Source organism: Hemibagrus wyckioides, linkage group LG12, assembly GCF_019097595.1.
Source record: "Hemibagrus wyckioides isolate EC202008001 linkage group LG12, SWU_Hwy_1.0, whole genome shotgun sequence".
Classification (NCBI taxonomy): domain Eukaryota; kingdom Metazoa; phylum Chordata; class Actinopteri; order Siluriformes; family Bagridae; genus Hemibagrus; species Hemibagrus wyckioides.
This window is the reverse complement of record NC_080721.1, coordinates 9,355,690-9,379,957: the sequence shown is the minus strand read 5'-3', so window position 1 is coordinate 9,379,957 and position 24,268 is coordinate 9,355,690. Positions and strand designations below refer to the sequence as shown.

At 41.7% G+C, this 24,268-nt stretch overlaps 1 protein-coding gene across 2 annotated transcripts; it reads left to right on the top strand.

The window, feature by feature from the left end:
- Nucleotides 1-374: 374 nt before the first annotated feature.
- On the top strand, nt 375-23,373 carry nsun2 (NOP2/Sun RNA methyltransferase 2). 2 transcript variants are annotated; one of them, XM_058404688.1, is made up of 19 exons: nt 375-588; nt 1,039-1,196; nt 1,908-2,012; nt 2,198-2,303; nt 2,869-2,940; nt 3,014-3,098; nt 3,188-3,380; nt 9,697-9,771; nt 10,329-10,459; nt 11,432-11,505; nt 12,023-12,153; nt 13,001-13,097; nt 13,677-13,813; nt 13,903-13,995; nt 14,837-14,972; nt 16,080-16,160; nt 18,753-18,891; nt 20,133-20,172; nt 22,658-23,373. In XM_058404688.1, exons 1-19 carry the CDS (start codon nt 514-516, stop codon nt 22,992-22,994), a joined length of 2,265 nt encoding a protein of 754 aa, XP_058260671.1. In that variant the 5' UTR covers nt 375-513; the 3' UTR covers nt 22,995-23,373. The 2 variants fall into 2 exon arrangements, with proteins under 2 accessions (XP_058260671.1, XP_058260670.1); XM_058404687.1 differs by having other exon boundaries at nt 9,625-9,771.
- Nucleotides 23,374-24,268: the final 895 nt, after the last annotated feature.

The following is a 24,268-nucleotide window of genomic DNA, read 5'->3' as shown; positions in this document are numbered from 1 at the left end:
GTACAACAAAAATAATTTATTTATGTTCAATGCTTAAAGTCCGTTACATTTTACATTAACGGTATTTTTTCATTTGTAAAAAAAAAATGCTGCTTTTATATACTACAAATGATACGTCTTCTACTACTACTACTACTAGTACTAGTACTACTACTACTACTACTACTAATAATAAACTTGTAGGAATCTTACAATATAATTCAGGCACCGCTACAGCCACCACCGAAGGGTCCTTCACGCGGCTGCGAAGCGTGTATTGCGCACCACAGAATCTTAAACCCCTCCTTACTCACTACATTAGTACACTTTCTAGTGTTCCAAACAACGGAATTCTTAACCCTAACTAGTGCACTCGATAGTTCATACTGAGCCGTTTGTACTTCGGCGCGTGTGTCATAAGGAGTCCCCACGAGTTCTTCTCTCTTGAGCTGAGTTTACACACAGCAGGATTTCTTCTTCACAGTCTCAATAACGCTTCGTAGGTTTATATCCCGAGTCGTGTGTTTTTCCAACATGGGTAAAAGAAACAGGAATAGACAAAACTTCAAAGATGGACGACCGGAAGGAAAGAGGAACAGAGATGATGCTGTGAGTTTGTTAGCTTAGCTGTGAGTGCACCAGCACTGTGTGGGCTTTAAAGTGTGAAGCCTTCTGTTGCATGGTGCTTCTTCTTATCAATAAACTAAGGAAATATAAGTGTTTATTTCTAGTGAACACTCTCTTGATGGCACAAATCCTGCCTTGTTTGAACATCACACAGTGAAAAGTCTGTGCTAGAGGGTCCATGTGCTCTCTAAATCTGGTAAAGTCAGTAACAGCAGAACAACCTGGTGACTGTGAACGCACCAAATGAACCTGATCACTATTAACTGGGATATGATGTCTAGGAGCATGACAGTCACCAAACTGCTGGATTCTGTCCTTACACTTTCACAGATGCTGACCCTTACATTCCTCTATAGTCTATAACAGTTGTCTGAATTTTCCCAGCTTTTAGTATGTTAACTTGTTAACCCCATGGCTATGTTTTGATCTCAGGGCTGGGGCGCAGGCTATGCTGAAATCATCAAGGAGAACAAGCTGTTTGAGCAGTACTACCAGGAGCTGAAGATAGTTCCTGAAGGAGAGTTTGAGGGGTTTATGGAGGCTATGAGAGAGCCGCTGCCTGCCACCATCCGCATCACAGGCTACAAAAGGTGAACTTTTACAGAGACGCTCCACAAAGTTTGTGGTTCAGATGTTCTACTCAGACCTCCTCAACATCAGCTTGACAGTCTTCCTCTTTCTGGGTCTTGTCTTCTGTAGGGCTTTAACTCACTAATCCTGTAGCTGGATGCTTTAAAAAGAATTTGGGAAATTCTTCCCAAGTCCAAAGGCATGCATTGTAGGTGGATTGGCATCTCTAAATTGTCTATAGTGTGTGTGTGTGATTGTGCCATGTAACAGGTTGGCACGCTATCCAGGGTGTCCCCCACCTTGTGCCCTGATTCCTTTGGGATAGACCCCAGGCTCCCAGTGACCCTGTGTAGGATAAGTGCTACAGAAATGGAATGGACTGATATTAAAAATCACTACAGAGCAATAAAATATGACTGTGTGTTGCTATAAGATAAAGACAGTCAAGATGGTCTGGGATAGAAAATTGATCATTTCTAGTGCCAGAAAACTTAGTTGCAGCTTTTTCTTTGCTTGTTACAAAGCACTGATACTGGAGACTCCTTCCAAGAATGCCCAAAAAAAAAAGTAAAAAATCAGGGCATTGGACTGCGGAAAGTCGTTTTAGATGAAACCAGTATTGGTCTCAAGCGTCTGCTTGTGAGGAGATCATCTGAGCACTGTTTATCTACAACGATAATTCACTTCAGTTTCTCTTTAAGTTGTAATTATGTAATTCTTATGTTAAATAGCCACGCCAAAGAGATCCTACATACCTTGAAAGAGAAATACTTTAAAGAAATCCAGGACCTGGAGATCGAAGGACAGAAGATTGAAGCCCCTCAGGCTCTAAGCTGGTAAGAGTTTTGTTTTGTTTTATTTTATTTTATTTTGTTTACTTATTAACTTTAATTTAATAAATGTTTTAATTTTATTTATTTATTTATTTATTCATTCATTCATTCATTCATTTATTTATTTAAAATCCACTGTGTTTGTATAATGTGTAAAATGTAATTGCGTGATTCTTGTGGAATCTCAGGTACCCAGATGAACTAGCTTGGCATACCAACATGAGCAGGAAGATCTTGCGCAAGTCTCCGCTTCTGGAGAAGTTCCACCAGTTTTTAGTGAGCGAGACTGAATCTGTGAGTAAAACGCTCTCGTTGTGGTTGTTTATCATGTGGTGTATCAACACTAAAATTGCGTGCATCCCATAATAAATGGGAGGCAACGATGACTGAGTTGATAAGCTGTAATTTAAAATGGCAGATGTGTGTCAACATCTGTGATGGCTCAAGTGGTTAAGGCTCTTGGCTGATGTTGATTGAAGGATCAGGGTTCAAGCCCCACTGTTGGGCAATTGAGTAAGGCCCTTAATATGTGAAGAAAAGAATTCCACTGTGCTGTAATGTATATGTGGTGATAATAAAGGCTTCATGCCCTTAGTTCTAACATCTGTGATCTGAAGAAGAACATATATTAATGCTTGCAAGAACCCTAATACTGTGAAGCATGGTGATGGGAGCATCATGTTAAGAGTTACCCTTGGCTTCATGATTGTTATTTCTTGATTCTAAAGCTTAGTATTAGTGTGTTGAGGGCTGTACTTGATCTCCGTATTATCACAGATTGCTTTGAGTCTCTGGATTTGGTGGCACTTCACTGTTAATTCCTTGTTTTGCTTATAACCAATTCCTCTCTACTTCTCAGGGAAATATCAGCCGCCAGGAGGCGGTCAGTATGATTCCCCCTCTGCTGCTGAAAATCGAACCTCATCACAAGGTACTGTTCACAGTTTGCTTCGTTTTGTGTTTGTGGCATGTGTTTAAATCGGATCATGCTTGTGTTTGGTTAGATCTTGGATATGTGTGCTGCTCCAGGATCGAAGACGGCTCAGCTGATAGAGATGCTCCATTCTGATATGAATGTGCCCTTTCCTGGTAAAGACACTAGCTTTTATTAAGTCTCAAAGAATCGAATTGATGAAACTATCTATAGACCTGACCGTGTCTTTCTCTCTCTTACACAGAGGGCTTTGTCATCGCTAACGACGTGGATAATAAGCGCTGTTACCTGCTGGTGCACCAGGCGAAGAGGCTGAACAGTCCGTGTATCATGGTGGTGAACCATGATGCCTCCTGCATCCCACGCCTGCAAGTGGAGAACAACGGAAAGAAGGACATCCTGTTCTATGACCGAGTGCTGTGTGATGTCCCCTGCAGGTGAGAGAGAACACACACACACACCATCCCTTTTTCCCCATGCTCTTCACTGGACCGGCATAGGCGTACATATTTCACCATTAAGAAAACAGTCAAAGGAATATCATTTAATAATATTAATTGTAATAAAATATTATAATACAATAATAAAAAATAAAATAAAATATTGTGCTAAACTCTTAATTATAATAATTGATTAGCGGTCATTTTTATTCCTGTAAAGTCTGACAAAGTTGACAGAATTATATATATATATATTTTTTAATTGAAGTGTTTAGTGGACTTTTTAAACAAAATACAAAATAGTTGATAATCATTTATACATATGATTTTTGTATCATATTTGATACACTGGGCTTTTATGGAAATTTACTGACTTACAACAATGTAGGTCTCAGAAACTCCTGAAGCAAATATGATGCAATTAGCGTTGTATGTTATGTTAAAAATGTCCGAAACAGTGATCATGCTGTCCACTAGTGAGATAAATAGATTTTAGTAACTGAAGCTAAGAAAGTGATAAATTATATTTCCAAGTTATTTTTCTTTTCATGTTCTAGCAGCTTCATAACATATCTGCTCAGAGGAGAACTGTTCTCTGTGGCATCCCAGGATTCTGTCAACATGAGAGAAAAAACAGCAGACCACCAACACCCAGCTAGTCTCACATGCCAGACCGCTCGCTCTCACTCTCAAACTCAGTTCCAGGGATCCCCAGGGGTCCATTTTTTTCCTACAAATCACCATTATCTAAGATATTAGGGGTCCAAGCACCAAGTGTGTGTAGGCATCCTATTGTTATTTTACATTTGCGTCTTCCTCTGGCTAGGATTACTACGGAAGCCATCTGGTAAAAAGTTGTGAAATTTGGTACAACAAAATTCAGGCTAAATTTTGACCAATTCAGCATTATCCATGTTAATAGGAGGCGAAGAACTACAGTTGTGTAAGCACCCTATTGTTATTTTACTTCTGCTGCTTCTTCTTGCTATTTTGTCTATAGCAGTCCATAAAACCTGGTAGATCTGGTAAAAAGTTGTGGAATTTGGCACACTGATTGTCGAGGGTCTAAGGAACATTCCCACCAAATTTCGGCCAAGTGCTTGCCAGTGCTATAGCGCCACCATCTTGGTCAAATTTGTGCCTAATTTTGGAGTACTTTTTTATAGACATAACGTTTTTAGTAAATTTGCTACACCTCCTACACATTATGCCCAATCACCATCAAATTTGGCAGATGTCATCTTCAGACCAGCCTGAAAAAATTTCTTAAAAGTTAAATGAGTACTCCAAGCAGTTTGCCCGTAATGGGCTAAAGAATTTATAGACAAAGCCTCCAAACAGGTTTTACACAGTGTTATAATACTTGCATCTAACAACCATTATTGCTATTCTTCCACCAAAATCTTCATCAGATTTGTGTCACGTCAGTTTGACACATGTCTAAGTGTCAGTGTAGCAACAGGCAACAACAGAGATCACAGACCTAGCAGCTACATCAGTAGCACAATAGTAGCTGTTGCTCATTTGTTCATCCACACCTGATTCCAATTGATTTATCAGTTGATCTTGGCTTTCAGTAGACTCTGGTGTGGCTTCTGCTTGGATGGAATGAAAGCCTGCACTATGAGTGAGACTACATATCAGTATTGAATTCCCTAGCCACAAGTTATGGCTCTGCTTTCCTGTTATTGCTTTGGCAACATTGGAGGATGTTTGTCAATGTGTGGCTCAGAGAATCTGGGTGCTTGGTCCCTAATGAAGCTTCTTGCAGCTTTAATTCCTTTTATTAATCTGTTTTTTCCCCAAGAAAGCTTTAAATACACTATATTGCACAATGCACATTAATTTATTATGGAGTTGGCCCACCCTTTGCAGCTATAACATCTTCAACTCTTCTGGGAAGGCTTTCCACAAGGTTCAGGAGTGTGTTTATTTTTGACCATTCCTAGGTCAGAAGCGCAATTGTGAGGTCAGGCACTGATGTTGGACGAGAAGGTCTGGCTCTCAGTCTCCGCTCTAATTCATCACAAAGGTGTTCTATCAGGTTGAGGTCAGGACTCTGTGCAGGCCAGTCAAGTTCCTCCACACCAAACTCACTCATCCATGTCTTTATGGACCTTGCTTTGTGCACTGGTGTGCAGTCATGTTGGAACAGGAAGGGGTCATCCCCAAACTGTTCCCACAAAGTTGGGACCATGAAATTGTCCAAAATGTCTTGGTATGCTGAAGCATTAAGAGTTCCTTTCACTGGAACTAAGGGGCCAAGTCCAAGCCCTGAAAAACAACACCTGAATTCAGTGATCTGGAGGGGTGTCTCAAAACTTTTGGCAATATAGTGTATCTTTAAGGAGTCACAATCTTTTTACTCCAATGGCTGTCTCACAAAGCTTTTCCTGCTGTGTATAGAACTCATTAAGATTCTGAAGATTGTTGGTAAAAGTGTATAAACGCTATGTCTGAGGCATCCGTCGAACCAATCAGTCCTATCATTTCAGCAAGCTCTTACAGCCTGCTCGTACACTAGCATTAAAACCTGGGCAGTACGCATGCATATGTTTTCAGGGGGTGTGGCTGTATTTGTTTGCGTTTTGGGTTTTGAAATGAAACGACTATGCTGAGCAAACATCCACCGCAGTCATTGGAATCTAAAGTTAGCTCCAGTATAAAGCCTAGACAGTTCAGTTTCAACGCTTGGCATCTTGACATCAGTGCCATCGGGCCAAGAATTCTGTTACGGACGTTAAATTTAGAGCATGTGGACGCTGCCGGAGGCATGTTCGACACACGAGTAAACAGGAAAAGGTTACTGTTTAAGACCTGGATGTTGGAGAAACGATGTGTTGAAGATGCTCCGCTCCAGCGAACAGCATATTTTACACGCTTTTGCACAAAAGTAGCTTGTAGACTTGACCATGTGGTTTATATTTTTATACACTTCACACCCACATTCATACCAGAATCTTCTTTTTTTTTTTTTTTCCCCAACTACATTTTTGAAAGCTGTGATCCCAGCATGCACTTTCCTGTCACATCTCAGTGTGTGCTCTTGGTTTTGTGGGTCTCCAGCCTCGCAGTTCTACACAACAACATGGCTTGTTTGGTGCCACAAAAGGGGGCAAACGGCGTACACTCGCCGTGTGGTCAGTTTGTCTCAGCTGCCCGAGCATTTCAGTGTCAGTGAGATGGTCAGAGAGGAATAGTGAAGGTATGATTATGGCTTGCAGGATCGGTTTGCTCCAGTTTGAAAGCCTCAAATATGCAGTTTGGGGTTATTTTCTTCCATTTTTAGTAAAAGAAGATCTGTACTGTAGTCACTGTGTGTGTGTGTGTGTGTGTGAGCTCATTTGGTGAAAGGAAGCTTGCTTGATGGTTTCCTGTCTCAAAATATTTGACACAGCAATGACCTGGCATGAAAACCTTCATGGTTTTTAAATTGGTAATAAAAATCTAATGTGATGCTCATCTAGAACACACCATTCTGCAAATTTGAATGGATTTAGTGACTTCTTATTTATTATAATACACAAATGTGAACACAATATAAGTGATATTTAAGGAACACAATTTGCTTACTATTGTCTTTATTTCTTTCCCTCCGAGCTTGCTTGCTTCCTTCCTTCCGAGCTTGCTTCCTTCCTTCCTTCCGAGCTTGCTTCCTTCCTTTTGAGCTTCCTTTCCAGCTTTCTTTCTAGTTTTTCTTCTGAGCTTCCTTCTGAGCTTGCGGGCTTCCTTCCTTCTGTCCGAGCTTCCTTTCGAGCTTCCTTCTAAGGCTCCTACCTCGCCAACCATTCTTCTTTCTCTTTCTTAAAGAAGCTTGTCATGTTTTTAAAAAAAAAAAAAAACACACAAAACCATCCAATTGAAGTCTTTCTGACTGACGCTGGAGACTCCTTCCAAAATGTTTATGAATCCAAAAATTCACGAGAAAAGGGCACGAGACAGGCAGCGTTTATGTCCGATCTCCAGGACTGAAGGGAGAGAAGTCCCAGTGATCTTTTGCGCTGTCCTTACCACTCTCTGGAGACACTTCCAGTCTGCAGCTTTGCAGCTGCCACACCATACAGAGATACAGTTTGTCAAAGTGCTCTCTATGGTGCTTCGGTAGAAAGTGGTAAGAATTGGAGTGGGGAGATATGATCTTCTCATCCTGCGGAGAAAGTGCAGTCGCTGCTGTGCTCTTTTCACCAGAGACGCGGTGTTCTCAGTCCAGGTTAATCTGTCTGTGATGTGCACCCCTAGGAACCTGGTGCTTCCCACAATCTCCACTGCTTTGTTGTTAATTAGCAGCAGAGCGTGGCATGGCTGGCTCTTCCTGAAGTCCACAATAATCTCCTTAGTTTTGTCAATGTTCAGGAAGAGGTTATTCTTCCCACACCATTCCACCAGTTGTTCCACCTCCTGTTGATGAGGCCCACTACTGTTGTGTCATCGGCATATTTGATGATGTGGTTAGCAGTGGACCTGGCAACGCAGTCATGAGTCATCAGGGTGAAAAGACACAGCCCTGTGGGGAGCCGGTGCTCAGAGTGATGACCGAGGAAGTGTTCTTGCCCTCTCGCACAGACTGGGTCCAATCGGTGAGGAAGTCTAACAGCCAGTTACACAAGGAGGTATCAAAGCCCAGGGGTGCCAGTTTTGTTACCATATGCTGGGGGATGATTGTGTTGAACGCTGAACTAAAGTCCACGAACAGCATTCTCACGTATGTGTTCTTCTCCTCCAGATGCTGAAGGCTTAGGTGTAGTGCAGTGGAGATGGCGTCCTCTGTGGAGCGGTTTGGCCGATAAGCAATCTGGCATGGGTCGAATGTGGAGGGGAGTTTGGAAACCATATGTTGCTTTATGAGTCTCTCAAAGCACTTCATCATAATTGGAGTGAGTGCGACGGGGCAATAGTCATTTAGACTGGTTATAGTGGATTTCTTTGGTACTGGTGTGATTATGGCTGTCTTGAAACAGGATGGTACAATGGCCTGGTTCAAGGAGGTGTTAAAAATGTCCGTCAGAACCAGGGCCAACTGGTCGGCACACTTCCTGAGCAGCCGCCCAGGTATGCCATCTGGCCCAGCTGCCTTCCGGGTGTTGATCTTCTTTAAGATCATGCGGACTGCTGTTGTTTCAAGGGTCAGTGCCTGCTCATCCAGGTGAGGTACTGCTTTTCTTGCTGGTGTCCTATTGTGTGCCTCAAACCTTCCAAAATATTCATTCAGTTGGTTGAGGAAGTCTATGCTATCCTTACAGGGCATCTGAGCTGGCTTGTAGTTTGTAATTGCCCGGATGCCCTGCCACATATTCCTAGTGTTGGTGGAATCATGGAAAAAGTCCTGAATTGTCTGTGCATATGTGTGCTTTGTTGTTCTGATGGTCTGGTTGAGGTTGGCTCTGGCTGTTCGAAGTGCCACCATGTCTTTTGATCTAAAAGCTGTATTTCGTACTGTCAGCATGGCGCGCATCTCTGCAGTCATCCAGGGTTTGTGATTGGCCCGGATGATTATGTTCTTGGTGACACTAACATCCTCCATGCATTTTTGTATATATCCTGACACACACACAGCATACTCATCCACATCGATGTGCTGATTGTACATTGCTGCTGCTCTGAACATGCTCCAGTCTGTGCTTTCAAAACACTCTTGCAGTGCACTCATAGCTCTCTCAGTCCAAACCCTCACCTGCTTGACAGAGGGCTTCTCTCTGATTAGCAGAGGCCTGTATGCTGGAATGAGCCTAATGGAGAGATGATCTGAGGAGCCGAGGTGGGGGTTGGGGTCTGCTCTGAATGCATCTTTGATGTTATTGTAGGCCTTATCCAGTTTATTTCCTCCCCTGGTTGGAAAATCCACATACTGATGGAAGTGAGGGAGGACAGTTTTCATGTTGGCCTGATTTAAAGTTCCCTGCTACAATGAAAACTCCCTCTGGGTGTGCCTTTTGCTAGTCACTGATGGAATTATTGTACATTTTTCATCTTTAATAGGACACATTGGCCATACATGTCGCTATTACTATAGAAATGATGCTGCATTAGAACAAGCGCATGTGGTGATGTCAATATCTGACCAATCAGAATGAAGAATTCAACAGCGCTGTGTTAAAACTTAGTTTAATCATAGAGGAAAAACCATGGAGAAAATACTCACCATAGCATGGTGGTGGTAGCAGTGTGTGTGTGTGTGTGTGTGTGTGTGTGTGTGTGTGTGTGTGTGTGTGTGTGTGTGTGTGTATTATGCAACTACTCTCAGAACTGCTGTTCTAGGAAATGAATGGTCTGGACACCGTGACGTATTAACCAAACCTCACCTGTGTGTCCACAGCGGAGATGGAACCATGCGAAAGAACATTGATGTCTGGAAGAAGTGGACGACCAGCAACAGTCTCCACCTCCATGGGTAAGACAATAAAATAAAAATAAATGCAACACTCAGATTACATGTTACAGCAATACGGTTAAATAGCAAATATCCACGTAAAAGGTTTTTTTTAATTGATTTATAAACGATTAAGAAACAATTTTTTTTTCTTGTGTTGCTCAGGGGGACACTTTAATTATCTTCAGTAGCTAAGAGTATTATTCCTGACAGCCTGGAGAGGAGAATAAATGTGTGGGATGTGCTTTAGAGTTCACTGTGTTCACTTTAAACACTGAATTTAGTGTGTGTGTGTGTGTGTGTGTGAGAGAGAGAGAAAGAGAGTGTGAGAGAAAGAGTATGTTTGTGTGTGTGGGAGAGAGAAAGAGTGTGTTTGTGTGAGAGTGTGTGAGAGAGAGAGTGGGTGTTTGTGTGTGAATTTGTTTTCTCAAAAAAAGCCTTTGAGCTCAATATTATTTTGTGTGAGGAGTTTGTATATATTGGTTTCTTTTCATATCGTCTCTATCAGCCAGCTGTTGTTGATGTGTGTGTGTGTGTGTGTGTGTGTGTGTGTGTGTGTGTGCATCACTGTTTACCAGGCTGCAGTTGAGGATTGCGGTGCGTGGCGTGGAGCAGCTGGCTGTAGGTGGGCGGATGGTTTACTCCACCTGCTCTCTGAACCCCATCGAGGATGAAGCAGTAATCGCCTCGCTGCTGGAGAAGAGTGAAGGTACACCAGCTCTGATCTCACCTCTCAATGTCTTATTTACTCAGGGCTTGCAGCTATGGTGCTGCTCATTAAATCCAAAACCGATTGTCTAGTTTTCATTTCTACAACAGATTCTTCTTTTCCACATTTCTCAGCTCTTACAAATAGATGTGAAAGTGATGTATACACTGAGCAGACGTAACAGTATGACCACCTGCCTAATATTGTGTTGTCTCCCGTTTTGCTGCCGAAACTTAAGCAAAAATAGCTCATCTGTTGGATCGGATCACACGGGTCAGCCTTCACTCCCCACGTGCATCAGTGGAGCCTTGGCCGTCCATGACCCTGTCGCCGGTTCACCACTGTTCCTTACTTGGACCAATTTAGATAGATACTGACCAATGCAGAACGGGAACACCCCACAAGAGCTGCAGTTTTGGAGATGCTCTGATCCAGTGGTCTAGCCATCACAATTTGGTCCTTTGTCAAACTCACACAAATCGTTACGCTTGTCCATTTTTCCTGCTTCTAACACATCAACTTTGAGGACAAAATGTTCACTTGCTGCCTAATATATCCCACCCACTAACAGGTGCCATGATGAGATCATCAGTCTTATTCACGTCACCTCTCACTGGTCATAATGTTATGCCTGAACTGTGTATATATTTATATTTATATTCTTGGCTTAGTTAAGCTGCAGTCTGAGAGAAAGTAACAGCTAAAAACGAACCAAGAAAATTAAATATTAATTAGTTAAGTTCGTGTATGTGGAAGAGGGCAGACTGCACATTTACTCTGCCCTCAGACACAGTAGTTTAAAATGATGTGGTGTTTTGGCTTTTATGTGTCTTTAGAAAACAGCTAGGTGACTAGTGAGCTACATTAATCAGACTCACAGGCGTTTTAATAATAACATTAGCATTCTTTAAATTCTTCCTTATTCCAAACCTCATATCAACATATTACGATTATATCCTCTGTCTCTCTCAGGTGCCCTCGAGCTGGCGGATGCCTCTGCTGACCTGCCTGGCCTGAAGTACATGCCTGGTATCACGTCCTGGAAGGTAATGATCCGGCAAAACTTCAGGCTTCAAGGCATCGTATTTTCACTCAGGACAGAATTAGCAAGCATCTAAGGCCGAAGCTACGGTTCTGTTAATTACATCTGGCTTTGAAATGCCCAGTTAGAAGCTTGTTTGAGTACCTCTTCCCGAACTAGCCCATGAAGCTTATAAGGTTAATAAACTCAAATACAAACAAGTACGCCTGAGCTTAAAATGATCCAACATGATTTTTCTAGGAAGGTACAAATTTAAATAAAATTTTGACACAAAATAAAATCAGCAATATTACAAGTCTGTGGATATTCTGGGACAATCTGTGAGTGCAGACTACTGCACATGCTCTTTGCTTTGCCATGAGATTGATCTTTTCACACTACGTCATCCCTAGTTAATGGTTCGTAGTTGCATCGTTTTTAAATATAATTTAATTCTTTGCAAAGTAACCTAATACTACTACTACTACTAATAATAATACATTCCATGTAATAATACAGACTCTGTGATTGTAATCCTCCAGGTGATGACCAAAGAGGGTCAGTGGTATTCCGATTGGTCCGAAGTTCCCACGAGTCGTCACACTCAGATCAGACCCTCCATGTTCCCTCCTACTGACCCTGAGAAACTGAAGAGCATGCAGCTGGAGAGATGGTGAGCTCAGACGACTCGGAGTATTGCTTCTTTCCTTCTTCCTTCTTTCCTTCTTCCTTCTTATTAATCTTATTGCTGTGTCCCAATTCACCTATCCATCCTACATAGTATCAGAGATTAGAATTAAGTGCCTCCCAAATCGGAGTATATTGAAATGATCCGTCCATACACACTTTCGGCTTATATTTGCTCACGAAACCTTGTGTGATGGAGAATACTGTTTACTGATTGAATACTGTTTTTCTACACACTTTAAAGTACGTACTGTTTCTTTACAAAAACAGTATATACTTTTAGTGCATTGTCCAGTCGATCAGAGGAGCCCGGAGATTCGGTGATACTGCATTGATCCACCAGGGGGCGATGTTTGACCAGGATTTATTTATTTATTTATTTTATTTTTATTTGGTTTTTTTATTTATTTATTTTTTTTTATCGAGACCCAGATATGTTGTAGTGAATTTTAATAATGATAAATAATGCCTGTTATTCCATAGTGTTGGTTATATCTGTCATTTTTGTTCGTTATTTCAGAAATCCTTCTAAAAGGTTGTACTATATTGTAATTAATTTGCAAGACATTTATCTTTCCTTAAAAATGACTATAACTTGATCTATTCCATGTAAGACGTGTTTTGTTGACATGGAATATTAATATATAACATACATTATGAATGTTTTTATCTATTGGTGAAAAATGAAATGAGGCTTTTATGACTTTTGGATCCAGTTCTATGTGAATGAATGCATCAGTCTGTCTAACATCATCTTGCCTTTATAAACTCATATCAGTGTGTTCTGGTGTGTATTAATTGAAGTGTGTGTGTGTGTGTGTGTGTGTTTGCAGTATGAGGATACTACCGCATCACCAGAACACCGGAGGATTCTTCGTGGCTGTGCTGGTGAAGAAGGGGCCCATGCCGTGGAACCGCCGCTTTCCGAAAGTAAGCACCTATGAGATACATTAAGGACATATGAATCAAGCATGTGGCCTTGTTTAGATTGTACTCCATCCCAGAATGAAAGGTAATGCCTGATTCCCACAATGCAACACAAAAGTTATGCTGGACTGCTTTTGGGTGGTGTTCGGTGTGTGTAACGTGCTTTAGATCACGCTATGTCGAATACAGCCACTCTGTATCTCTAGACATCCTCTTGTGAAGTAAACCTTAAGCTGCATTTCCATCCTGAGATGATTTTTATATCCATGAGCCCCGAGGCCGTCCAGTGCTCAAGCCGAATAAAGTATGCCTCGTCCTCGGGGCCGAGCTCTAAAGCAGGGATTTAAATCTAAATCTGTTTGCGAGGAAATGGAAGTCCTTGCTTTCAGCACTCGATGGCAGCATCTGTAGATATGCGCTATATGCAGCAGTTAAACATTCTCATGTTTTCTTTCTTTCCTTCTCTTCTGATGTATGTTCTCATCTCTTACTTGCCTTTCGCAGCCCAATTAGAGCCCTTAAAATAGCTTGTCGGAGTGTTTCTAACAATACCACTTCCTCTCACCTTTTCCCTTCCTCCAGCTTCGGAATAAAGAGGCCACCAGCACCACCAGCGAGGAAGCGCAGCCTGAGGAGGGAGAGACTGAGACAGCGGCCGAGGGAGACGCCGTTCTGGAAAACACCCCCCAGACCGAGCCTAAGAAAGACGGAGTGTGTGGGTGAGGCCCTTTGTGTCAGTTTTGGCTCTTTCATGGCCTCTCTTGTAGGGTTTGTGGTGTGTCCTGATAAGCTTGGCTCTCTGTTCCAGCCCTCCGCCTTCAAAGAAGATGAAGCTCTTTGGCTTCAAAGAAGATCCCTTTGTGTTTCTGACGGAGGATGACCCAGTCTTCCCTCCTATCCAGTGAGCTCTGTTCTCTTCACCTTGTCCATTCACACACACACACACACACACACACACACACACACAATCCATACAGCTGAAATACAAAACATAAATCTTCTTTGTCAGCTATTCATAGGTTTACACACACTATATCTGAGGTTTAGCGAATCTGAGTGCCATGCTAGCACACTCACACACACATTCTAAACGCATATTAAATTTGCTAATGTATCAAACTAGCGCATAAACGTTTGATAAACCTCCCACTAGGCATCTAGATGCACGCTAAAATCTCAGCAGTATAAGCTGATGCTTCACTTTTGTTCTCAGGGAGACGTGGTGTGTATTCACAGCAGTAGCTCTTTCTCTGCCACAGTAAAATTCTGCCATGATGAATCCTCGATGCTGATTGGTCAGATGGTGGCAGCAGTTCTAGTCATAAGGCACGTTAAAGGGTTACACACGAATGCGCTCCTTCTAATATGTTATTGTGTCTATAGTAACAAATTCCACAGGGACTTGCATGATGGATGCGCCACAAAAACGTGTGCAATTGTTATGATGTTTTTTTTGTACGGAATAAATAACACCTTTCACTGCTCTCGATAAAATAAACAGCGCGAGAGGAATCCTCCTCAGATTGAAGCTCCATATGGAGATGGTACTCTTGGCACAGTTCCAGGTTGATTTTTAGAAACCCGCAGAGCACAAGAAGTTGACTTCGATGACTTCCGTCTCCTCACCATACGCCTCACACTATTTAACAATGAATCTGAGAGTGTGTGTGTGTGTGTGTGTATCTGTTTGCGAGCATCGCTCTTTCTAGATCTGTTTTTAACCGGCTTTGGATTTGTTCCAGAACGTTCTATGAACTCACTCCAGACTTCCCCAAGCTGAACGTCTTGACCAGGACACACGAGGGAAAGAAAAGACACTTGTACATGGTGTCCAAGGAGCTCCGCAACGTCCTGCTCAACAACAGCGAGAGAATGAAGGTGAGAACAAATACACACACACACACACACACATGCTATAATACAAGATGTGTTTTCTAAAAGCGTCACGATATTTATAGACCTATTTCATCAGGATTTCATTTAAAATTAAAACATATTTTGTTTGGCTAAGATAGAGCGTGATTAAAGAAGCTGTTTGTATTTTTGTTTGTAAGGATTAATTAGTATTTTTTTTTTAATGTGTAATAATCTCTGATAATAATATTCATGATTTATTTGAGTAACAGTATTTCACAACATCCTCATACAATGGATCTTGTGAGTTTCTCGACTTCAGGCTCTGCTTGACCGCGTTCTGGCCCAGAAAGAAAGCTCCGCCCCCAGCCGTTTGTCACATTGCTGCTCAGTTATGTTTCTTTTCCTTATAATCTAACTTGCAAGTCGTACATAATTGAACATTAAGTGAGACTGGAACAATTTCAAAGCCACGTCACATGCAGCAGAGGGCTTTAAAAATATAGATGGCTCCTTTAATATTTATTAAGGACCACAGTGCTTCTGCATCATTAAACATTACTATAAAAGAATGAAACACATGATGTGTGTTTTATTAACAATTTCAACGTGAAATATTGCTGGGTTGAGATTATTTTTCTAAATCTCTATATATATATATATATATATATATATATATATATATATATATATATATATATATATATATATATATATATATATATATGGCGTCCCTAAGGTCATAAATCTTATTGCCCAGGCATTTAAAAGCCTGAGGAAATATTTGTTCTTGGGTAGATGATGCGTATGAGAACACGTGACGGATGTTACTCCAGTGACACACGTTTGCAAACATCAAAAGCCCTGAAATCCACCTCACCTGCAGAAGTGATGGAGCGTGGTACTGGAGCAGATGGGCCTCAGAGCAGCTCCAGCTACGTCTGTGTTCTGGGCGCTGCGCTAGCACTTTGACTTGCCATCTGCCGAGAGTGGGATGGGTTGGGTGGCATTTATAAGACTGAGACGGATCATTCAGGAGAGGACACACGCGCACACACATGTCTGTAAATGTCAGCAGCTTCAGTCGGAAATGTTCCTCTGTGATTTATGTGGAGCTGTTTTCCTCCTCAGGTGATCAACACGGGAGTGAAAGTATGGTCACGGAATAATGATGGAGAGCAGTTTGGCTGTGCCTTCAGACTGGCCCAGGAGGTAGGATGTGAACCTAAATTAGAGGAAATGTATACAGATTGCATGCTGAGCAAAATATGTGCTTCCTGCAGTGCTTTATTCCAGCCTGATATTTTGAGCATGACACAACAAAGCTGAGCTTTAAATCCAAGTAAAGCCTGACAAAATACTCTCCAATCCCAGCCGATGGATGGATAAGAGGATGGGTAGTTGGGTGTCTGGTTGGATGGATGGTTGGTGGGTGATCCGAGGGGTTGGTGATTTCCAATGGATTCAGATTGGGTTTGCGTAGGAGGTCTGATGGATGGGTGGGTGTGTGGGAGGTCTAATGGATCGGTGGGTGGGTGATCGGATGGATGGATGGATGGTTGGGTAAGTGATCTGATGGGTGGGTTGGTGATTTCCCATGGATTCAGATGGGTGGGTGGTTTGGGGTATGGATTGGATAGGTGGGTGCGTGGGAGGTCTAATGGATCGGTGGGTGGGTGATCGGATGGATGGATGGATGGTTGGGTAAGTGATCTGATGGGTGGGTTGGTGATTTCCAATGGATTCAGATGGGTGGGTGGTTTGGGGTATGGATTGGATGGGTGGGTGCATGGGAGGTCTGATGGATGAGTGGGTGGGTGGGTGTTGGGTCAGATGAATGGGTGGGGGGGGTGTTCAGTCAGTCGTTCAGATGGATGGTTGGGTTGAAGTCGGATGGATGGATGGGTGTCTGGTCATTCGGATGGATGGATGGATGGATGGTTGGATGGATAGATTGATGGGTGGGTGGTTGGATTTGTGGATTGGTGGGTGGGTGTTTGGAGTGGGGGTCAGATCAGATGAATGAATGAGAGGGTGGGTGTCAATTCGCGTGGATGAATGGGTGGTCAGTCAGTCAGATGGATCAGTTGGGTAGGAGTCAGGTCAGATGGATTGATGGGTGGGAGTCAGGTGGGATAGATGAATGGATGGATTGGACTTTCAGGTGGATAGATTGATGTGTGGGTGGAATTCCGGATGAATGGATGGTCTAATGAATGGTCTGATGGTCAAATGGATGAATGGACAGTCTGTCTCATACATAAATGTTATACACCCAGCTAGAGTGCATGTAGGATGCTTTCATGGTTGGTGCCATCACAAGCTCTAACTTTCCATGTAATAAAAAGGTCATAAAATATTGACGCATCCAGCTATATTCTAAAGTACCGTTATTTATGTTTCCAGAGAAGCATCGATATGAGTGTCAAGAGTGAAGGATTAGACATGCTATATGTTTTGAACTGTTGTTCTCGACAGTGTGATAAAGCATACCTCTTCCCACATGACTATCCATGCAAGTCGTAAAGTACCACTCGCAATTCAATCACAGGTTATTGTGATCTAAGTTCTTATTCATTGCCATTGGATAGCATAATCCATCCAGGATTTGTCATTGTAAACAACACCAACTGTCATACCAAATAAAAATAAATAAATAAATAAATAAACAAGATAATGAGAACATTGAGGGACATCATTAAGGGACCATGCAATCCCTGACCACGCTGATAACATGGCTGGTTTAGCTTTATTAATCATAGCAGGAGAAGCCTCCAGGGAGACAACATTGTTACAGAATAGCAACCATTCTCATGACGTTCATCACTGTGGATTAACCCAGTTATGAAAAATAACTTTTTTTTAGCAGCCAGAATATAAACAAACTGTTCTTGAAGAAAGTGTAGTGTCCATCATTTAGTAAACACAGACCGGGGTTCTCGTTACAGTCCAATCAGATAGCATTAATAATTCAACACCTCAACCACACTAACCACACCACAGTCCCCAAAAATAGTTACATACAGCGTCTGTTACAGATGAGGTGTGGGAACTAGGTTTCTGTCATAGTTTGTTTGGCAGTGTATGATTGTGACGAGTCTAATGTTTAGCGATTTATTCCCAAACACAGCTGGTTATGCAAATGCTTTTCATCTGAAATGAAAAGACAAAGCAAATCTTACCAGATGATGTTTTGCACGCAAAGAAACATGTTCCACGGCTAAATATCAAATATTTGTTTACAGTAGGAGTGAGAGCACTAGGTATATCATGCAGCTCAGTTATATTATGTAGACTATGGAACTTGTTATAGACTTGTTATATTATGGAATAGTTGGCTATTTTAAATTTTCCATAGCTAAAAGATGGCAAATTGGACAGGAATAATAAGGAGGAAACGTTTCTAGGAAAAGATAATTGTTGAAAATATCACTGTTTAAAGCTGCTCAAATTATTTACATTTCAGGCATCTTGAGTTTGACAGAAAAGGTTATTTCAAAACATGGGAAAAACGTTAGTTTCAGCAGGGAAACAACTTTAGTAACAGACGTTAATTCGGCCGTTTGTGAGTTTTAGCTCCGGCCACATGTCCAGACTTTGCTCTTATGGTACCTGGGTAAGAAGGCTAACCAAACTACTACTGCTTGCTTGCTTGGTGTTGAAAATGGCAACAATGTGGAGGATTATGGGTAATATATTGGCTGAAAACTCCAATGAACCTACAATGACAACATCAGGATTGAAACTTGCTTGGGGGGCCAAAACTTCTGCACAAAGCCTGATCTGTTTTTTACATTTTTTTAGGGTATCTACACTCTGTGCCCCTACATCAGAGCACGTGTCCTCACCATTAGCCTGGAGGACGTGAAGGTCCTTTTGACTGAGGAGAATCCTTTCCTCAGCAGGCTGAGTGATGACGCTCACGCCCAGGCCAAGAAACTCGGTTAGTGTCTCAATCATATCTCAAATCTCCTTATCTACTATAAGCTCCAGACTTATTGGATCTGGTAATGATTAGAGGAACAAGGTTCTGACAAAATGTCTTTGTGGTTAATTAGTTTCACCACACATAGAAATCTAACCTTTAAGTAAATTTGTTCGAAGAAATTCCTCTTTATCAAGGGTGATTCCTGTCATTTGTTATATAAAGAATCTTTCTAAGGATGAACCGACTACTTATTAATGCATTCCCTGTGTAAAAAAGCAGCATTTACAGCTTTTATTTGTCTGATGTCTTACTAGCACAAAGGGATTTTTAATGGTACTGCATGTAAATGTCAATGTAATAGAAGGGCGGCTTCCTGTAACCTTCCTGTGATTAGCATTTCTACTGGACGGTAGCATTTTATATCCTAGAGTGATTTTTTGGTCACATTCACCATATTTGAGACTTAATTTCTTTCTTTGCTGCAAAGCGTAAACGTAGCAAGATGTGAAAATAGATAAAATTACTCACCTTACTTTACAATAAAGAATTGTCAAAGAAGTGTACCTTGACTTGCCATTAAAATAAGCAGGTTTCCCTGAACTGCTTACTCCACACCAGCTAGCAGAAATCTTACCACAATTTTTGAGTTTTCATGTTTGTTTTTGTTTTTTAAATCTCATTTCCACAGTCTATCCTATTCTGGAGAATGGTTCAAAGCATTTAAAATGTCATTAGAGGATAAAACAGTCTCAGTATATGGAGATTCATTCAATACCAGTAAACAAATTTTTGCTAAAGGCAGTACTGCTTGTGGCTGAGGTACTTAGCTAGTTAGCTAACACTGCTGGGTAAACATGTCTGTTTGTGCTTCTGGATTAAATATTAAAAAATCTCCAGAGAGATATTAAACACAAGATTAAATGTCAGATGACTGAGAAAATGTTGGAGCTTCTGTACAGACAGTTTGGTTAATATTAACGTTAGCAGTAACGTTAGCAAGCTCAAGATGTTACATATTAACTACAAGCTAGCATCTTGACCTAGATAATCTGCTTGGTTTTCTTTCTTTATAGCACTGATTTAAGTTATAATAATGACAGAAATATAAAAAAAAGGTTAAATCCTTGCATTTTTTATGCTATTTGAAATAGTGAAGTCAGGTTTCTGTTCGGTTCTCAAAATGGCAGCCGTTTTACAGAGTACCTCTTTTTTTTTTTTTTTTTTTGAAGTGCTTTTCTGTTTTCTTTATCTTCCAGAAATGGGCAGCATCGTCCTAAGATATGAACCTGATCCGAAGTAAGTGCTTGCACCATTCTAACTTTATTTCTTTCCCATAATTGACACCGGAGTCAGGACACTGAAATAGCCAAGGCTTCAGGGAGGCTGCCAAGAATCTTCAGCTGTTTGTGTTTGTTTGTGTGCGAGGGAGGAAGAGAGGCAGATGCTACCACTTTCGCCTCATAAAAGTCGTCTTGTTTGTACACTAAGATCTACGCAACGTCACCCGCACTGTTCATCAAACGGCGGGAAGGCAGACGGCGGAGAGCGGACGCCGCTCCCGTGTGATAATTAGACGACTCGGGCTGACGGAGGCCACTCGCTCTGACGGTGGAGAAATAGCGTCTCGTCGTCTGTCTCGCTTAGGAATCTGTGTTTCACATCAGCGGCCTCGTTATCAGGACTCTGCTTACCAGAGTGTGTGTAGGATACACTTCTGGTACACTCCTACATGGATACATGCTCATACATACTTAATATCGGACTGAATCCTAGTACATCGTCTTCATGCTCAGATTCACAGTCATGCTTTAAAGTCAGCATAAATTTGGCTTTTTTTCCTACTGACCATAAATTGACGTACTACATGAAGTCAAATTCTTGTAAAAGCCTTTATACAGAGCGAGAACGGGAAGCCATTTTGAATTCAGCTGTAGAATAATAGTTATGCGTCAGATTGCGTCAGTAGCTTCTGACTACACCAGGCCATCACATATGCAGGAAATAGCACCGAGTCCTTGAGTTCAGCTGTAATTATGTGACAACTCGCTTGTGAGAGTCACTAATGGTTTGCTTCTTCCTGCTGACACTGATGTCAGCCTTCTGATTGTGGTAAATCTCTGTGCGGCTATTTATATGGTGATGCATGACTTTGCTTTTGTACTATTGATATTTCTGACATGCCTCATATTTGGAGCCTCCATATCTGCTGTCTCTCACACAAGGTGACCCTCAGGGATCAGTCCTCTCTGTCTGTGTGTGTGTACACATGGATGTTTCCTCAGCTGTTTGTATTTATTTAACTGTATAAGTACTTTAGCTGAAACACACAATAAATTCATATTTTTACTGATTGTTTGCTAGCGACTAACATTAGCCAGCTGAGCTACAGATTGCCGGCAGATCAGCAGGCACTTATTTTGAAAGTTGTGGGGGTTTTTTTTTTAATTACTGAGAGAAAAATATCTCAGTATAAACCACTGTTTCCAGAAATTTCATGAACTGTCTGGCAAAATTTGCCAAAGCAGTTCTGGCTAAATGTTATTGATTAGATCTAGTTATTTATTGATGCACATAAATCCGCTGTTCCCTTTTCCACAAAGGTGTCCCTCAAGGATCAGTACTCTTACCAGGTCATTATTAGTAGCTGTACAATTTGTATGAATCAGTCTGACTAATTTTTAATTTTCTTCACTAAGCTCTGCTTCTTGTTTGGCTGCGGTGGATAGGTATAGTTTTCTCTCCTGTAATTGGAGTCTGCTTTTTTATTTTATTTATTTATTTATTTTTAAATATTTACCCTGATTGGCTGTTGTATTTTATGACAGTATCCTGTAAAGTACATTTTCTTTTTCTGATGTGCTTATAAGCAGCTTTTATACTTCAACTAGTCAACTCTCTCCCAGGCTGGTGGAGCATGCTGTAGGTGTGTCTATCTTGCTTGGTTAGTTAATGCTGAATTCCTGTGCGTGTTTCAGCAGGTTCTGATTAGATCGAGTTTCTCGAATGATTGAGCACCATAACGATATATTATCAGAAAAGCTGAATTCCAGTGATAGTAAGAAACATGTATTAAATACATGGAACTTAAGAAAATGTTATTTTATTTAATGTAATTATGCTTATGCTGGGGCGGTGGTAGCTCAAGTGGTTAAGGCTCTGGGTTGTTGACCGGATGATCGGGGTTCAAGCCCCAGCACAGCCAAGCTGCCACTGTTGGGCTGTTGAGCAAGGCCCCCAACCTCCCCCTGCTCCAGGGGCGCTGTATCATGGCTGACCCTGCGCTGTATAAGACCTATAATCTTATGCATAACCATCCCCACTACCACCTCCACCTAAATTATTCCTTCTCGGGTATGGGACAGATTATTGTTGTTGGTCTATACAGAGTATTTTCATGGCTTGTACGTTCAGAGATACTCAGATTGGTTGATGCTGGTGGAGAGCTGTTGTCCGTGACCGAGTGATAAGTGTCAGGACTACTATCATGCCTTGTCATGCCCCCTTTGTTTGTTCGTCTCTGCACCTCTTTATCTTTATCTTTCACATATGCCTCGTTTACATGCCTCGGTCCTCGTGAACTTTTATGCCCCTCAGTCTTTGTTTTTGCTCCTTACTTTAGTAACCTGTTTATTTCTCTATACCCTCACCTATAATTTTTTTTTCCCTTTCCTATCTATCTCACACCACACACACACACACACACACACACACACACACAATCTGTTACTCCTGGATCATTTCTTCTTTAACTTCATGTTCTTCTTAATCTCCCTCCTCTCAGTGATCCCAGCGCTCCTCAGTGCCCCATAGATCTGTGCGGTTGGAGAGGAAAGACCTCCATCAGGGCTTTCGTGGCCCGAAACGAGCGTCTCCACTACCTGCGCATGGTGGGTGTGGAGGTCTTCCGTGACAAGCAGGGCAAGAAGGAGGGAGGTGCAGCAGAAGCTCAGGAAGGAGGTGAGGCAGAAGCTCAGGAAGGAGATGCGATAAAGGAGACAGAGACAGGACAAGAAGAAGGACAAGAGGACGAGGGGATGCGGAAGGAGAACTCTGACACGGAACAGAACGGATCCTCAGAATCCAAAAGTAACGGAGCGGAGGAAGCGAGCAGCACTTGAGACTGGGAATTCTTCACTTGGACTGAACCGAACTGGGTGGGGGAGTGGAGGTGCTCCTGCCATTACTTCACCCCCTTTTTTTTGTAGAAGAAACGTGTATCAGGCTGTAATATAGCTAAGCAGCAAGTCTCTGTGGAATTGAGACACTGAAGTTTGGTTCTATTTTTTTTGTAAGCGTATATTTTATTTTAAGATCTAATTAGACTGTTGAGACTTTTGTCTGCCAATGGCTTAATGTCGATCAAGCCACTTCAGTGACCCAGACCCTGAATTTGCCGGTGTTTTTATTTTGTTTTGACCCAAAATGCATTTCATTCAACACCCATGGAAGTGTTCTATAGAATGTAAATAAAACTTTTAATAAAAGCTTGAAATGTAATTGCCTGTGTCCCGGTGAGGGATCTCGTGTCTGCATCTCATTGCTGATATTTCATAAATAAGTGTTTCTTTTAATCACTGATACAAATATCTTTCCAGCATGGTTCAGAAACGGTGCTTGCTGCTCGCTTGATTTGGCTGGTGTTTAGCTTGGCACAGCGGTCCTTCCTCAGCACCGTGACCATAGTAACTAACTCCTCGGTGTGCCGATCTATTCTGTGTTCAACAAGCCAAATAACAGCAGCAGAGAGCGGGACACAGACGAGACAGCGGCAGACAGGCCAGGCAACCCACATACACACTGTCTGTCGGGTCGTGAAGGGGTTAGGGGTGTGTGTGTGTGTGTATTTATATATAAAAATGTGTATTGCTGAAGAGAAAATTGGATGAATGTTAGCATCATTTTTATACTTCTGTCTCTGGTTTGTCTCTCAGACATGAGTGGAGTTTATTTTCCTTCCACAGCGACAACAGTGCTAATTAAATCTTTCATAAAATCTCACTCCATCTCGCCACCTTTTCATGAAATGTCATTCTGGTTTTCTTTCACTGCTGCCTCCACCCTCGCTTTCCTTCACCCTTTCTAAAGACTAAGATGTGGGCAGAATAGATGGCGAAAACACAACATATTATTCATCAGTGAAAAGTCTCGCCCCCACATACGCTATGTCTAAGAATTTTTTTGTTTCCTTTAATAAACATGATGCATGCTTATCGTGTTCTTATTTCTGGACCATAATAATAATAAAAAAAAACCCACGTCAGAGAAGTAAGCAGTTCATCAGGAGGATGGAACATGTAAGCTGGACCTTTTTCCCTTCTCCCTGGCTTCATGCACTAGACTGTACTAAGCTAGGCTAAGCCTGTTGGACATGAATACACATTAGGGATTATAT